Source organism: Cicer arietinum, chromosome 2 (assembly GCF_000331145.2).
Source record: "Cicer arietinum cultivar CDC Frontier isolate Library 1 chromosome 2, Cicar.CDCFrontier_v2.0, whole genome shotgun sequence".
Taxonomy (NCBI): domain Eukaryota; kingdom Viridiplantae; phylum Streptophyta; class Magnoliopsida; order Fabales; family Fabaceae; genus Cicer; species Cicer arietinum.
In genome coordinates this window covers 36737111-36754951 of record NC_021161.2, presented here as the reverse complement: position 1 = coordinate 36754951, position 17841 = coordinate 36737111, and the positions used below count along the sequence as shown (strand labels likewise).

Genomic DNA, 17841 nt, shown 5'->3' with positions numbered 1-17841 from the left:
GATTTTGAGTACGAGCCTTTGATTTTTCTTTGTTGTCATGTTGTTTTGGATTAGGGTACTTTGTTTTTCCTCTCTTTACCGAAATATTATTTTTATTCCCCTTAAAAGTGGAATCAATTTTTCATGAACATAGATACCTTAAATGCAATTAATAGATTGAGTAAAAAAACAATTAATCAATCGTTGCATTATTAAATATCAATAAAGTTTTTGTATCTTTCTCAATTTTATTGAATAAATCTAAAGGTTCAATTTTGATAAATTATGTATTCATATTAGAGTTATTTTCAATAAATAATTGTAAGTGTTTTTGGAACATGTATATTCCATAAGTTGATATTTTGACTTCTTTGGATCACAAGACAACCACCTTCTGGACTATTATTAATTGAATATGTTTTTTTTTTTTTGTTAGATTATTTAACTATTATTGGTATGACTCTAGTAATTGTATGCTTCTTGTGTTATGTTAGTTGAATTTTGTCTATTACAAAAATAATATTTACTTCCAAAGGGTAATGAAATACACAAAAATATTCAAAGACAAAAAAAAAATCCAACGAGAATCTTCTAAAGATTAAATAATGTATTACATTTCTCCTTAAGTCTTATTAATCAATAATAGAGAGAAGGTGGGGAGAATATAGAGAAAAAGTTGAGAGAAGATAAAAGTAAGAAATAAAAATGACAATATTGAAGTGTGATTTATATAAGGAAATAGTGTTTTTGACGGCCTACACGGCCATAAATGTTCGACGAAATTTTATGGCAATTTAGACCATTACAAATGACAACGATATGCTTGATCAAATTTGTGTCAGTCTAGGCCGCTACAAATTCAATTCATTTTGCTCCACACTTTTTGAGAGGATATGAACCATTTGTAATTATATTTATTGTCAAATATAACATTTAGCATTTGTGATGTGTTTTTTCATTAGTAATGTCAACAAATAGAGTCCCATAATTTCTAAAGATTTTGTTCTGTCAATAATCACAAAAAGGTATTGTGGCGTCAACTAATTTTTCTAGAATTGGTTAGTAATATAATTTATTCTTCTAGTGAAAGTATATGGAATTGATTGAAAAAAATATTTCATTAATTGGGATGTGAAAGTGGATGAAGATGCAAATTGTAATTGTATGACTTTCAAGTTGATAGACAACCAACTTTTCCTTCTCTTGGTGCACAAATAAAGATTAAGATGGATAAGTTGATTATGACTTTACTGTAAGAGGTACCTGATCTCTTTAAGAAGTTTATCAAAGTTGTAATAGTTTTGTAACTTGTTGAAAAAAACAAGACATGGCAATTGGTTAACAAGCCTAAGCATGTCATAGGAGTTCAATGCTTCTATGGTGTAAAGATGAACCATTATGAATCCATCATCAAATACAAGGTTAGGCTTGTTGTTAAGAATTGACTACACATTCTTGTCAAAAAAAAAAAAAAAATTGACCGAACATAAATGTTTGCACTAATAGTAAGAATAGCTACTATTCAAATTAATGTAGCATCGGCGAAACAAATAGAGTGGGAAATTTGGCAATGAGATTTCAAATTAGCAATTCTTCAATGAAAATCTTGATGAAGTTCACGTTGATCAACTTGATGAAGACATAGTGTATAAGCTTCATAAAGCTTTCTATGAGCTAAAACAAACCACAAAAACTTGGTATAACAAAATTGGTAGCTTCTGCCACAATCAAGACTTCAGAAGAAGAGAAAATGGTGCAAATCTTTATCGAAGAAGGTTGTTGGAGGGTGGTTCTTTAATTTTCCAATATAAGTTGATGAGTTGCAAGTAACTAGCAATAATCAACACGAAGCACAAAAACTTATGGAAAGTTTAACTCTACTTCCACTATTTTGTTGTCGAATTTGAAACTCACAAAGAAATATAAAGTTAAAAACATTTGATGTGTTCTTTATAGAAGTTTGATTGGAAGTCTACTTTATCTTACTTCATGTAGACCTATATTATGTACGCAATAATCTACTTTCAAGATTATGCATAATACTACCAAAATATATTTTGTTGCAACAAATAGGGTGCTTAGATATATTAAGGACGCCACTCAATTTGAAATATGGTACAAGAGAAGTGAAAATTGAACTTTGTTAAAGCAAGTTAACGTAACACCATATGTTAATTGTCTAGAATATAACTCTAGCATTAACATAATTTGGCAAAAGCGGTATTTAATACAAATCCCGACAAAAGCCATGCAAATGTATTAACATACATATTAATCTTTCAAAATAAAGAGCAAAATGGAGTACATAACACATCCATGGTTCAAAACAACTTCCTAGAAATTTTAACCAAACTATAACATAAACATTTATGTTACATTCTCCAACTCTTGATCTAAGTCTTTTTACCTAAAAAATATTTAAATACTGTGCAATGAGATTACATCTTAGTGGGTCTCAAGAGATGGAACCAAATAAATTAATAGTCTAAATCAAGAATATATTTATCATATGAGTTTATCATACTTTGTAAGCTACTTTCGAGTTACCTCTTCTATCTCTAGCCTTAACTCTTTCTAAATATTTAAGTCACTAGATGTGAGTAATCTAATGACTTGAACTCTACCTAATAAGCATGTCACAAATACTACATTAGTTTTATAATGCCCTCTTCTTGTTAGTAACTTTATTTTAGTAAAATTGGTTGTAATTAAATTTGTAAGCGGTGTCTTACTTAACCTCGCTTCCATCGTATATAGATGGAGAATTTATCTAACTAGAATGAATCATAACTTTATTCAAACATAGTAAATATATAAGTAAACATACGCACACACACATGTATATATATAGCACCACACATGAATTACAACATCAATTGTGAAGGAATACATTAAAATTATCAAACACTGAACCTTGCAAATTCTTATGGTTTTAAGCAATATAACATAAAATATCACTAACTCTAGTGATAACATATATTCTTAAGTACATTATGATTAGAATAGATTTTTCTCAAAACAACCTCATATTTATGCTAAAACAACGCAAAACTAAGTCTAACTGTCTGTCAATTGACAAGAACTTATAGGTAGCAGACTTAAATAAACGAGCACTATTTGGAAGCTTATGATGTCTAGTTTATAGATAAAAATTAATTTTTTATCAAACTGAGCCCCCAAATTGTGTAGTTTATCAAAACAATACACAAGATCATAAAACCAAGACAACAACTTTGGTATAACCTATAACTCATTTAAGCATCAATACTCAATCAATTATGACAATGTTTGTACTCAAATTGAAAGTAATTGAGTCTAATTTCTAGAAAACTAGCAATCACTCAAAAATAAGGTCTAGAGAAAAAGGTATGACCAAAACATCACATATGTCCTGTGAATTTTAAGTTCCCAGTACTCGTTCAATCACACAAATTTCCAAATGAATTTTTATCTTTTTGCAAACACAAATGATAAAAGTTATGAATACATCAAGCAATGAATACATCAAAAAATCAAATTGGAAAGAAATTATTGACATACCATAATTCAAATCAACATCACGATAATAAAATTCAAGGTCTTTAATCTCAAAACACATCAATAGAACATATTTTCATATCATCAAGGAAATTCAATTATACTCTTATCTATTCTCAATTTCAGCCACTCATATGCATGACCTGTTTTAATAATTTATTCCATAATCCATAAATCTAACATAGAAAATATACTTCTTCCTTTCAAACTTTTAAACCCAAAATCCCTAATCTATAGTGAGCACTACCTCACACATGCACGTAAGGAAATAGGGGAAAGGAACCAACCTCTTAATTTCCTAAAGAATGGAGAAAATGATGATACTCCAAAACATATTATGTATATTAATAAGTCAAACATAAAATAATTACTATCAAATATTTAACATTAAAGAGATATGTTACAGTTACGATTTTTCTTAAGTTTCTGGCATATTCTCATTGAACTCAAGGAGATAAGAAATTGTAGCTTAATCTCCTATTGAAGCATAATATGTAGCAACAATTACAACAATGAACCAAGCTATCAAGATGAGGAAAATACTACTTGATTTGGAAATACATCAAATTGAAGCAAACTTAATTAATTGTGATACCAATTCAAAAATTGTTGTTGTTGAAAATCGAGTTCAAAGTGGAAAAACCAAACATTTTCTAATGAAGTTTCATGTTCTAATGAGGCCATGATTATAGGAAGGTATATATTTTTGTATGAGGAATATTATAAGGGAGTTTCTTCTTCTACCTTTACCTACATTCTAGAAGTACATATTGTGTTTTTTCTCCAAATATGTAGTTTCAGACAAAAATATTTTTTTTTGTCAAGATATTTACTTCAAGATATAATTGCGGTTTTTAAGAAACAAAGGGTGATTTTGGTAAATCAAGAATTGATTGGCCTTTTTCCAAAAGTCATCTTAGAAATGGTGTAGCAGATAGATCAAATCACTAACATATTTGGCTCTAGCTTTGGGAGAGGGAGATGAGAATTAAGTGGAGACCTTTTAAGTTTAAAAATGCTTGAATAAAAGAACTAGAGTTTTTTTTACCATAATTTCTAATAGTTGGACTGAGAGTAGAGGTGTCGATTTTATTGCAAGAATTAAGAAGAGCACTGAAGTCATAAATGAGTGGGGTAAACGCTTAAGCTCAAAGTACAAGGTTGCCATTACTTAGTGTTTAATAGAAATGGAGTGTAGAAGAGAAATAAGGCTACTTGAGGAGAGAGATGTTGAAGATGCATTTTCATGAAAATGGATGAAATAGGTGTTTATGTGTGTGGAAATAATGAACTACCTAGTTATGATGAACGGAGAGGGAATGGGAAGAATCTCACCAACGAGAGTGCTTAGGTAGAGTGGCCTATTGTCTTCTACTTCTTTATCATTAGTGTTTAAGGTGTTACCTCTCTTTTAAAAAGACATGAGGCTCAAGGACACACATATTGTCGAAGTGTGTTGAGGAGCCCCCATCCCCACACACCTTTTATTTTCTAATGATTTTTTTTTGTCAGGCCAACGAACAAGAATCCAAAGAGCTGAAAGAGATCCTAGAAACATATGAGAAGGCATCAAACCAAACTATCAATTTACAAAACTAATAGGTGTTTTTTTAGTAAGAACACACTAGAAGCTATGAGAGTGGTAGTTACTAGAAAACTTGTTGTAACGGAGTATCTTTGAACAGGTATATATTTGGATATCCCTCTATGATGAGACATAACAAGTAGAAAATATCCAGTTACTTAAAGGGAAGATTTTGAAAAAAAATTCAGAGTTGATCTGATAAGCACCTATCGAAGGCTAAAGGAAGATCATGGTTAAATAAGTGGCTCAAGTTATTCCAACATATTGCAAAAGTACCTTTTATTTCCTTTTATTTCCTTTTACATTATTTGAAGAGCTAGAAAGCATATCCAATTCCTTTTTGGTGGGGATCTAGCATGAATTTGAGAAGTGGAATTGAATGGCTAAGTTGGAAAAAGTTAATAATGAGAAAGGCATATGGAGGAATGAGCTTTAGAAACTTTAATGGCTTTAATTTAGACATGCTTAGGAAGCAAGGTTGAAATCTTGCAACTAATCAAGATGCTATAGTAACTAGTGTCTTCAAAGCCAAATATTTTCCAAAGGGATATTTCTTGGAGGCACACTTGGGCCATAATCCCAACTATGACGGTTTAGCATCTGTTATTCCCAAGTGGTGGCTAGATTAGGAGTTGGATGGAGGATGGGGAGCGAAAGTAACATTAAGATGTGGAGAGATCCTTGGTTAATAGGAAATATTAATTCTTATGTGGAGTTAAATGTTATAGCAAGATTTGAAGATTTTTATGTTGCAAATCTAATTGATCATACTACTCGTACATGGAATACTTCTTTAATGGATTGATTTTTTAATGACAACGAGATTATGTTTATTGCACGCATTCTATTACTTTATTTGGAATGTTAAGATAAATTGATTTGGTGCAAGAGTAGATATGGTATTTTCAAAGTAAAGTCGACATACTATTGCGTCCTGGAAGAATTAACAGATAACTCTCAAATTCGCAAATAGGGGGATTGGATGAGTATATGGAAATTTAAAGTTCTAGAAAAGATAAATTTTCTCTTATAGAGGATTTTCGAAGATTGTCTTCCTACTATAATGAACCTTCAACGTAAAAAGGTTCGTTAGCTCAACATTTGTCCCTGTTGCAGCTTAGATAAGAAAACATAATGGCATATTTTCTTCAACATTTGTTTTTGTTGCTGGAGTAGTTGTCGCTACACATTGTTTTAATGAATTTTTTTTCACGCTTGTGTCCATTCTTTCACTACAACATAGGCTTAAATTATTAGTGCAATTATTTTGCACTTAGCGTATACATAATGATAAGGTATGACATAATATCAAGAAACCAGATAGTTTTTCAATTACACTTTCTCGTGAGATGTTACGTGAATAGCAGCTAGCACAAAAAAAAAATTACAACAAACAATATTGTGACAGAACAAAACGTTGAACTATTATGGCATAAATTAGAGTTGCGGGAGTATAACTACAATGTAAGATCTAACAATTGTAACTAAATTTGAATCTATTTTGCAGCATTGCAAAGCCATTGTGCATATTTATCAAAACTAAAATGTTAATTTCACTAAAAGGCAAACAAATTTTGTTACTCATATTTTTACGAGGACATCAAGGTTTTATGATAGCTCTCATATTTTTTATTCAGTCCCAACTTATATTACAAATGTAATTTTGAATGAAATGCAGTAAGCTTATTGTTGTAAAAAAATAAAGAAGAAACAAATAGTGATAAAAGAAACAATATTAGAGAGTTTATTTCCCCTATAATATCAAAAGTCATGAACTCTTTTTTTTTTTTTTTTACAAATTATGGATTCACCATTCCAGACATGCTCTTTCATACTATTAATTCATAATTCAAATACATCAACTTCCTCAACACTCTATCTCAAAACACCTTTAAAAAAAACCCTTTATTTTTTTACGAAATTAATTCTCATTACTCAATCAAATCATCCATTCACACTATGTAAGGTAATGTGACTCTATATCCTTTATAATTGTGTTGTTTATCTCTTTTTTGTTATTCGCATTTTTGAAACTAAGTTGATATGTACATCATTCATATTTGTTGTTCCGAATACACCCAATACCACGTCTGGATTCACTAATACGGGCACAATGTTTAATTTACAAAATTAATGTCTCCATTGGTTAATCCAATCTTTGTTTTCTTGTTGTTTAATTTAAAAAATCACCATGCATTTCAGGTATGGATATTCCTCTTGTTGATTTGAATATTGACAATCCCCCTATTGATGAGAAACCTGACATTTCTGAAGTAGTTTTCGATTCTCTTGATTTTACTACTAACTTCATTATCTAGAAGAACTTTAAATGTAGAGAAAACACGTTGAAGTGGGTTTAAGATGAAGCAATCAAAATTAAGATTTGTTACTGTTATTATTAAGTCTAATCATGGATCTTATAAAAGAAAAACAATATTTTGTATGAGTTGTGAAATGGGTGATGTATATAAAGAATAAAAGAAGGTGCTGAAATATTGAGACACGAGATCCATAAAAATTTGAATGTCCATTTAGATTGTGTGGTTATCCCTGAGCCCATCGTTCTCCCTGAGTCGCAAGCTAGAGTTATCTGTTGCACCTCACCTTTAGTAATCATACCATGTGCAATGTCTCTGATCCGAGCACATCTAGGAAATAGATCCATTGCCATAGTCCCTTACTCCCCACTATGTGTCTCAAATAATTCATCTACATAAATTGACCCCATTGGCTCGCCCTAAGGTGTTGGTATCAAGAAATGGTGTGACATCTAGATATACCAACTCTTGTATCCAAAAGCCCAATCCCAAGGATTAGCGACACATGTTGCATTAACATCTAATGGAGACATCAAAAGAGGTGTTGATATACATGAATCGCATGGAATATTTTGAACATGGCCACACCACTAAAGCATGCAATATGGTAAATGTCGGTGCATGATTTGAGACCTGCACCTAATCTATCTTGAGTAAAAATAGATATTGAACAACTGATGCGTACTTAGGTGGTCTTCAGAAGGACTAAACTGGATGTCTTCAACATGTTATCAATTGATGCGTTCTCGACAAGGTTCTATTGTCAACATACCCCTTTACAAATAGAACACACAAACACATGGGAGAAACTCGTCATACTCTACCTCATAGATCATAGACGAGATGCAGCTAAAATGTTGCATGATGCCTGCTTGTAACAATATGGATCCTGCACCATTTTAGCAACATCTTATTTAGAATCTATAAGCTGGAATATGACAACTTACTCCCACATGATTATAGGTTATGTCTATAAAGGGGTATGTCGGCATTAGAGGAGCATGTAAAGGATAGTTGTACTTTAGATATATCTGGATAAAATGATAACCTTTCACAAACCCAAAGCACATCAATTTTGGATCTTTTGGTAGAGGACCTCTTAGTGGGAAAAAATTTCAGAGAGCCCAAATCTTATTAATAAAACTAAAACTTTATTATAATGGTGTGCAACAAGAAAACCTATTTCTGAAAATGCCATCAATTTTTTCTTAGATGTGTGTCACCCTTATGGAGAATACAAGTCTTTTATGATCTCATTCACTCATTTTTCCAACTCAAATACTTCAAAGCCTTTTATCATATCAAGACAAATGGTAGGCCAATTTTCAGCATTCTTACCCTAAGAGTGCAACAATAACACGACATCCACAACTACCTTCCCCGACAATGTCAACAATTTTATCAACAAAATGATGCATGAAGAGTTCCATCTCATCAATATAAGTTATGGTGCATGACATTGAATTAGGTGATAGATTACCTTGTCGTGCACTCTTTCTAGGTGGACATGATGATTGCGGCTTAGACTCCACAGTAGCCGTATCAAATTATAATGAGTCAACATGTTTCAAAGAAAGAATATGAACGTTTAGTTGAACTTTCAGCTTATCGACAAGAGTGAACATACACCTATTTATTGCACTTTTTTTTGCCTTATCTACTAATGGAATTAGTGATGTCATTTCTAGAAAAACTATTTGACGCATTTGCTCCTTGATATATATCTTCATACTGCAATCAAAACTACTAATGTGTGTTTGAAAAACATGAAAATATTTCAATGTTAATATTTTAATGGTAATTTAAGAGTTACAATTTGTCGACATTATAATACATAAATCGAACCAGAATCGCTTCTAAATCTGGTACAATAGAAATACCTGGTTGACTTTCTTTTCTGATAACAATCATCATCAAATCATAATATCTTCAAGTACTTGTGAACTTTGGCCAAATGAATAGGTAGACGATGCATTATCTTCCTAGCAATTATGCAAATGCATGCAAATTGTAAGTTGTTCTAATCTTGTAACCTTATTTAGAACTATCAATACCACACTCATTTACTCGTCCTGCTTCAATTGCAATAAAATCCAGTGCATTCTTTGAAATATTTCTAACTAATTTTGAGTACAAAATTTTGTTTATCCATTTGTGTTCTAACCTAATAATACTAACTTGAAACAATGTTTGGATTTCAGTATGCTACAAATCACCCACACTATTCATATAAATACCTCTTCAACCTACCGTTAGCATATTCAACTTTGTTTGTAGTCGTATTACACATGTTCATCACACGATTTGTCCATGCACTTACAATTTTCTCCTTCAATGGATCTAGTGTAGTATTTTCCACATACTTGAGGAAGTTCGGAAAATTTGCACTCACATTTCTGAATTGTTGAAGTGAAAAAATATATATTTTCCCTGAATTAGAAGCAGCTACAACATCTAATGCACTCATAATGTTGTCTCATGCTTCTTTAGATATTTCATATTTGACTTTGACTTTGACTTTAACATTCAACTTACATCTAGATCTCACTTTTTTGAAATGTGATAGCACTCGAAAATACTTTAGCAATAACGTTCTTCAATGCATTGTCTCGGTTAATCACAATTACCTTTGACAAATTATCATGATATTTCAATATGCCATGACACTTCTATGTAGCTCAACTGACATTATCTTCCTTCTCATACTCCATATAAGAAAATACAACCAAATATGTCATTTCAGTAGACATGACACCAACAAAATCAAGAAAATGTAAGCGATGTTGGTTTTGTATGTTGAAACCATCAGCAACACAAAGGAAATGTGTTAAACAACTTCATTGAGTCCAGATGAACCCAAAAGATATCCCAGATTTTGTCAGAATCACCACCAATTCTATGTTTGTAGACATGCTTATCATGATCCAAGTATTTCACCAGTTATGATCTTTGACCCCTTAATACTTGTTGTATATGTGACACATGTATTAAAATATGTTTGATAGTAGTCACATTGTCAAGCATTCTTCTTTTCAAATTCATAAGAATATTTTTAGGAAGAACCATATTACTTGTCATTTCATTAACAAGTTTTTTCTTTTCCACAATTTAAACGACATGTAGAAGGACGACCTTCTAATTTTTTTGTCATCTCCTGATTATGTTTTCTACAAACTACATTAAAGTTTTCATACACCAAAGCACAAAAGATGAAAACACAATCTAAATGGACACTCGTATTTTATGAATCTCGTGTCTTGACGTTTCAACATCTTCTTGTATTCTTTATACACACCACCCATTTTCATAGCCCATTAAAAGGTGTTATTTTCTTCTACTTGATATGTGATCTAACTTAGCAATAAAAATAACAAATCCTAATTTGATAGCTTCATCTCGAACCTACTTTAACATATTGTCTCTACATTTAAAGTTCTTGAACATAGTGAAGTTAGTTGTAACATCGAGAGAAGCGACAAATGGTTCGGAAATGTCAAGTTTCACATCAACAATGAGATTATTATAATTCAAATCAACAAGGGGGTGTCAGGTTGTAAATTAAATAGCGGGAAAATCAAAGTCTAGATTAGTGGATCTGGATGTTAAATTTGTAAAATAAACATTGTGTCTGGATTGGTTCCATATGTGGTTTTCGGTGTGTCTAGATCAACCAATTAGATCATTTACGTATTAGCTTAGTTTCAAAAATGCACATAACAAAAAAAATATAAAAAACACAATAAAAAAAAGGTTATAGAGTCACATTACCTTTTATATAAAATAAAAGTTGTGTAGATAGAGTGAATGGATATTTTTTAAAGGTGTTTTGAAGTTTTGAGATAAAGTGATCAAGAAGCTAATGTTTTTGAATTTTTGGTTCGTAGTATGTCTGGATCCATTGAAGAACTCAGCCACATCTCGTCTGGATCGATGAATCTGAATAGAGTAATATTATCTAAAAGGCTTAATTCTAGTTTTGGTTGTTCTATTTTCACCAATTCACGAAATATATCCCTCTATTTAGGGGTGTTCAAAATAACCAAAAACTGAACCAAACTGTCGAACCAAACCGAATTGGTTTTGAACTGAACTGGTTTAAGAATCGAACTGTTTTCGAACTGATTTTGTAAAACTAGAACTGAACCGAACCGGTTTTTCAATTCAAAAACCGAACCAAACTGGTTTTTTGTTAAAAAACCGAACCGAACCGGTTTTTATTTCAAAAAACTTGAACCAGATTTTTTTTAGAAGTAATTAGGGGTAATTATGTAAATTTTGGCCTATATGAACAAAAAAAATAAGTTAAACCAGTTCAGTTTGGTTCAAAATAATAAACCGGTTCACCACTTTTATAAACCGGTTCGGTTCTTTGAACTGAAAATCGGTTCGGTTCAGTTTTTCCAAACTGAAAACCAGTTCGGTTCAATTTTCAAACGGTTCTAGTTCAGAACTGAACTTTGCCCACCCCTACCCTCTATCTTAAAAGTCAATAGTTTTGTTCTCTCTCTAAAAAAATTTGAACTAAAAAATGAGGATTTAACATATTTTAAATGATATGGCATATGATTTCATGACATAGAACCATCTAATGCATTTAGTATTCATGTCATTAATTACATTACAAAAAGAAAAAAAATTGAAGTTGAAAGTTAGGTTTTTAGAAAGTCTTATTATGATTTCATAGGTGTTAATTATTCTATCATATGTCATCTCATCTAAATCATATCATATTGTTATTTTTTAGTTAAAAAAATAAGAATGACGATAAAAACAATCTCACTTTAAAATAAAAAGACCAATTTTATAAATTGATAAAATTAAATAACTAAAAATGTGAAGTTGAAAACTTCCGAATATTTTAGAAAGAAGGTAAAAAAATGAGAAGTTAAAAAAATTAAAGATTTTATAAAAGGTAAAATTGTATTTTCACACTTGTTGAAGGTGGTATATTTAGATGTGGGGTGCACGGTAGAATCCTTGAACCAAAACCTTTCTAGCCCAACTTCACGGATCGTGATCGTTCACTGCGCTTCATGGCGCGTACGCTAAACAGCTTATTTTTCTTCTATCTTTTTCCAACCATTTTAATTAAAGCCTTCAATGTTCAATCAATCATTAATTAAATCCTCCCCAATAAAAAAAGTCATCTCAACCAGAAATTCATTCCAACATAGAATTAGAAACAGAACCTAAAGATCCACTGAATTCCTCGCCCAGAATCCGACGTTGTCGCAAAAACTCAACAACTTTTTATTTTTCTTCGTATATTCCGAAAATCTCCTTTCTGTTATAACAATAAGATCTCTCTCTTATTTAGTAATCTAAATCTAAATCTACCCTCTCTCCTCGTTTTCTGAGTATTTGGTTTTAGAAAGACGCTTTCGATTTTGTCTTCTATCTTCTGCGATGGAAGCTATGTTGAGTCACGCAACTGGGATATGTTCTCACTGGTAAAACACCTCATTTTTCTCTATTATTAAATTTTTGAATTATTTATCTCTCTTGATTATTTTATTTATGTTTACGATTTACTTCTTCGTTAGCTTAATCTTAATTAAATAAGAGATGAAAAGAAAATGAAAAACTATAGGAAATTGGGATTATTTGTTTCGTAAGTTAAGTAGAAAAATGTGAATTGCATTTGACTTTTATATGCTAGTTTGAGTTTTTTTAGTGTGTCGGTGATTTAGCAAGGTAGAAAAATTGAATTTGACCGTGTTGATTTTATGTTTGGATTTGCGGTGTGATTGATTGAATCACGGTACCACCGTGATTTTGGCATAAGCTACTCTTTGGAGCTTTAACAAAATCACGATTGCCAACTTGATTTTGTCAAACTAACTGATCATCCTAACATATACACATGGGAAATTAGTTTTAGTTAAAAATGAGTGGACTGCTATGTGATTTGTGTTTGGATTCATTAATGTTAAAGTGAGTTGAACAATAAATTTGAATGTAAAAATCACTGTTAGAGTTAAAAGCTATAAATTCCTATCTAACTCATCCTAAACATGTAAAATCAAATTTTGATATGTTTAGAATTGCTTTGTGGTTTGTTTAGAAACCTGATGATGATTCATTTTTTATTTTTCAGTAAACGACCTATCCCTGCTGCAAATATTGATTTGCATTATGCTTATTGTTTCCGGAACCTTCGAAAATGCAAACTTTGCGATGATATGATTCCCAAAACAATTGCAGAGCATCACTATTTAACCACTCATGCGCCAGTAAGTCAAGTTTGTGTTGTTTTTACCATTTTACAACTGTCATCGAGAAGATTTGAGTTTCGCCCCTTGAGCGTACAAAGTCAAGTTCTTATCACTGAACTGACACCTCAGGGACACCTTCCACACTGTAAACATCATAAAATAAGATTTAAATCCACTTTTGTTAGTCTTCTAAACAAAAAAAAATGTGTATTTGTGTAGGTAACCTGTTCATTGTGCAGTGAGATAGTGGGTCGTGATGTCATAGATATCCATAAAGGTGAAAATTGCCCTAGAAGGATTGTCACTTGTGACTTCTGTGAATTCCCATTGCCAGCAATTGATCTAGCTGAGCATCAGGTATGTTTATGAAGAACTTTTGAGTTACAAGATTTTATTAACATATTTGCCTTTGCACTAATTTCAGTTTCTAATTTATATTTTGCAGGAAGTATGCGGGAATCGAACAGAACTTTGTCACCTTTGTAACAAATATGTTAGACTTCGTGAGCAATACAATCATGAAGTTAGGTGCAATGGCGTTCAAGATAGCGCTGCCGCTGTCGGCTCTTCAAGGTAAGACATATAATCATTCACATTAACAAATTCTCTTATTCATTGTTTTTTTTTTTCACTTGTTGACTATAGGTAACTGTTCATAGACTGAATCGCGCAATTCGGTTATCATCATAGTATGCATATTTATTTCTCTTTAGGCATTACACATGAATCTCAACAAAATATTTATATTTTGATATTTACCTACCGTCCGGAGGTTTAAGGAATGATTGATTATCCCGATTGTCTTCATAACTAAGTTGAATTTCAGCATATTATTTAAAATGGGTTTGTGCATTGTCCACACTTGAACCCCAAATTAATCTTGCATGATGTTGTGTATTAGAGGAATAAAGCTAATACTGAACCTATTATCACCTAATAGCTTCAACTTTTAGGCGATTAGGTCCTTGACAGTTGTCACTAAATATAACAACAAATTAAATCACTTAACATTATTGTTCTTGTTTTCCATGTTTTATATTGTGATAGGATCAGAATTATCTACTGCAAAATTGAATTATATTAATACTATAGAAGCGTCAAAACAGTTCCTTCGCTATTACAATGTTAGAGACAATGACTATGAAATGGAAACCAACTATAGATGGAGGTAGACTCCATGCAAGAATGGAAATGAAAGACTAACCCTGTTTCATGAGGAATAAGTGATTCTCCCCTTAGCCTGACCAACCAAATTACTCACCAAATGATTGCCCGCCTATTCCGTTAATTTCCCCTTCTAAAATTCACCTATCCTTCCCTCTAACTTCCTTGCGCCACAGATCAATTCTATTATGCCCATTCTCCCCCTCATCGACTTCTTTTTTCTTTGGTTTCCCCACGTTTCCTCCTTTCATACACCAGCAAGCCTTGTTTCTTAGGTCCATCAACGCCTTCTTTTGCTCCTCCCTCCCTATCCTCTTATATACAATGTAATGAGCCTATCATATCAGTAGTGTTACTTGAACAACAGTTTGAGACACCAAAATTGACAACTGTTTTACACGATTTGTGCAGTTAACACATGTCGCTAACACAATTCAGTGAGTGGTTAATAGGTATATCAAGATTGGATAGCTCATTACCGTCAACTAAACTTTATTAACCACAAATTTGAACGGTATTAATCACGACTTCAGGTGTTCCAGCTTCCGACTACATGCAGATTTGAACCCTAAAAATTATAGTTAATCGATTCACATTCATGGTTTATGAAGTTCAATAGATGGGTAATGAGGGTTCGGCATTTTAACCAAATCTAACACTTCATTAATCACGTCTATGAAATGTGTTTACCATATCAAAAGTTGTCGAATTTAGGTGTCCCAAATCGATATTCAAATCACATTGCTCTAGAAAAGTACCTATAGTTCCGATGTTGGCTTTTTTTAGGTCACTAGGTTATGGCCATATTTTAATTTTTTGATAGAAGCAATTAGATGTAATTTATAAGCTTTCATTTTTCATGTGAATACTATTACTAATTTAATACCACTAATGTGCTTTTACTCAATACCCAAAAAACCTTTGGGAGAGTTGGTTCACTGCATGGTGTCTGAGCTTTTGTGATCTTGACATGAAACCCTTGACTTGCATCATTCTAGCTGCCACTGTCAACGCTGGATAATTGTTCTCCATGCACTCAAGCTCAACCATCAAGCTAAGGGCACATACTCTCTCAAAAGTCTGATTGATCATCCCTTCAAATAGTGTATTGTCAATGTTTTTTTTAAAGAAGAAATTGTGGTTGGGGAAAATTTTGTATTAATCAAGGTGGCACTAATGACCATTTTACAACCGTCCCCGAGGAGATTTAAACTCAGTGTCTTGAGGTTACAATGTTAAACTCTTACCACTAAGCTAGCACCTCAAGTATTGAATCATAATTCGTATAGTCATATGATTCTGAAACACAAATAAAAATAGTTAAAATATGACATAAATTATGCATAGTGCTTGATTTAATAATTTTAAATTAGGAATTGGCAAAACAACATATCCATGTGTCTCACAAAATAAAATAAAAGATTAAGTTATATGTCACAAGTCAAAATGAAAACAGAACGAAAGTACAAATAAAAAGGTTTTGTACGTTGTACTAGTAAACGACATGAACATTTGTAACATGACTAGGTGAATGAGTGTGCGAAGCCTCTTTTTCAAAATAATTAAATAATGTACTTAATAGTACTCCTTTAGTTTCTTTCTACTTGATAATTTAAGCTTATTTCACTTTTCAATTTCTTTGATGTGAATTGGTGAAAGAAAAACAAGATAAAATAACAAATCACTCATAAACAACAAGTTGCACTGATTCATGCATCTATTTCATGATTCAAAGTCATTCATCACATGATGCTGATTAATGGCTTTTGAGTTGTATGATGGCACAATATACAGATATTCACTTCATAAGTTTTCATTGTCTATACTCTATAATCAGTAATTGGCATCATTTCCCTATAATGAACATTCTATTGCTACTGTAGTATTTTCCTTATTTCAAATGAGTGCTGAGATGTGCACATTCATTTAGTAGTGATATGATGCCTCACTGTCCTAACATGCATAATTCATGTTCCTAAGTAAACCTTGGTTCTATTGGAGCAAAGTAGATGCATTATTGAAGTCTGAGGTTATGATGATTAGATGGATAAAACAGCACTAAATACTGTTGATAGCCATAGATATGCTACACCTAGTCATGAATAGGAGGAGTTATCAACTTATCATATGAGTATTTGGGTTTGAGTAGTAGTAGTACTCTCTTTTATGCATGTGGGTGTTTTTCTTATGTTCAGTATCCCACATTGGATGTCATATGATCGATAATGTGTTTATAAGTGAGAGGTATCCTCCACCTTACAAGTCGGTTTTGTAGAGTTAAGTTCAAATGTTCAATTGTAAAATTAGCTTCGATCCAAATTTCACAATGTATGAGGCATAGTTTCAAATTGTGGTCGCAATATTGTAGATTTTGTAATCTCCGCAATGGCATCACAACCGCAATTTAAAACCATATTCTGAGGATATGTTAGCATCATTTTGAAGTTCATTTCATTGTCCACGTAAAATGAATCAAGAAATACTAGATTATATTTGTGAATTTACTTATATTGGGAATTATTGTAGCATAACATGTATCAAACAATTTATTTCAATTCTATTTCATGTTATTGCGACGTACGTTTTTCACTTACATTGTAATTTAGCTATTTCCTTATGTTTTGTTTGAAGGAATGTGAGGGAAGTTGAAAGAGGCGAAGGTGTCCGACGACGAAGGCAGCAGAATGAGTTCTCAACTAAACGTCTTCTTTTCACAATAGCCATCACCGGTATTGCTGTTATATTGGGATCCATTTTCCTACAGAAAAAGGCAGATCCCAGTGATCTGCATTAGCAACAGAGGAGAAACATTTAATGATCTCACAATTCCGCTTTATCTGTACAATAATTCATTCGCCTGGTTCAGAAGTCTTATGAGATCTACTTTTTCCAGCGTATTTATTTATATAATACATTGGCATTGTCATTATTATATATATAAATAAATATCATATAACATAAACATTATTGAAAATGGTTAATATAGTTCTGCATTTGTTGAAGAAAAACTCAAGTAACCAAGAGATGTATCCGAGTCTTTATC

At 31.8% G+C, this 17841-nt stretch overlaps 1 protein-coding gene across 1 annotated transcript; it reads left to right on the top strand.

Annotated features, from left to right (window-relative positions):
- The first annotated feature begins 12403 nt into the window (after positions 1-12403).
- On the top strand, positions 12404-17727 carry LOC101509037 (uncharacterized). Its single transcript, XM_004490407.4, has 5 exons — positions 12404-12869; positions 13517-13652; positions 13854-13991; positions 14080-14207; positions 17430-17727. Exons 1-5 carry the CDS (start codon positions 12826-12828, stop codon positions 17590-17592), a joined length of 609 nt encoding a protein of 202 aa, XP_004490464.1. The 5' UTR covers positions 12404-12825; the 3' UTR covers positions 17593-17727.
- Positions 17728-17841: the final 114 nt, after the last annotated feature.

What these genes read in the sequence shown, in the direction of transcription:
- LOC101509037 (XM_004490407.4), top strand. Translation starts at nt 12,826, where the DNA reads ATGGAAGCTATGTTGAGTCACGCAACTGGGATATGTTCTCACTG. An exon ending in ACTGGGATATGTTCTCACTG is followed by an intron (nt 12,870 to 13,516) that starts GTAAAACACCTC and finishes TTTATTTTTCAG; the next exon opens with TAAACGACCTATCCCTGCTG. An exon ending in GCCGCTGTCGGCTCTTCAAG is followed by an intron (nt 14,208 to 17,429) that starts GTAAGACATATA and finishes TTTTGTTTGAAG; the next exon opens with GAATGTGAGGGAAGTTGAAA.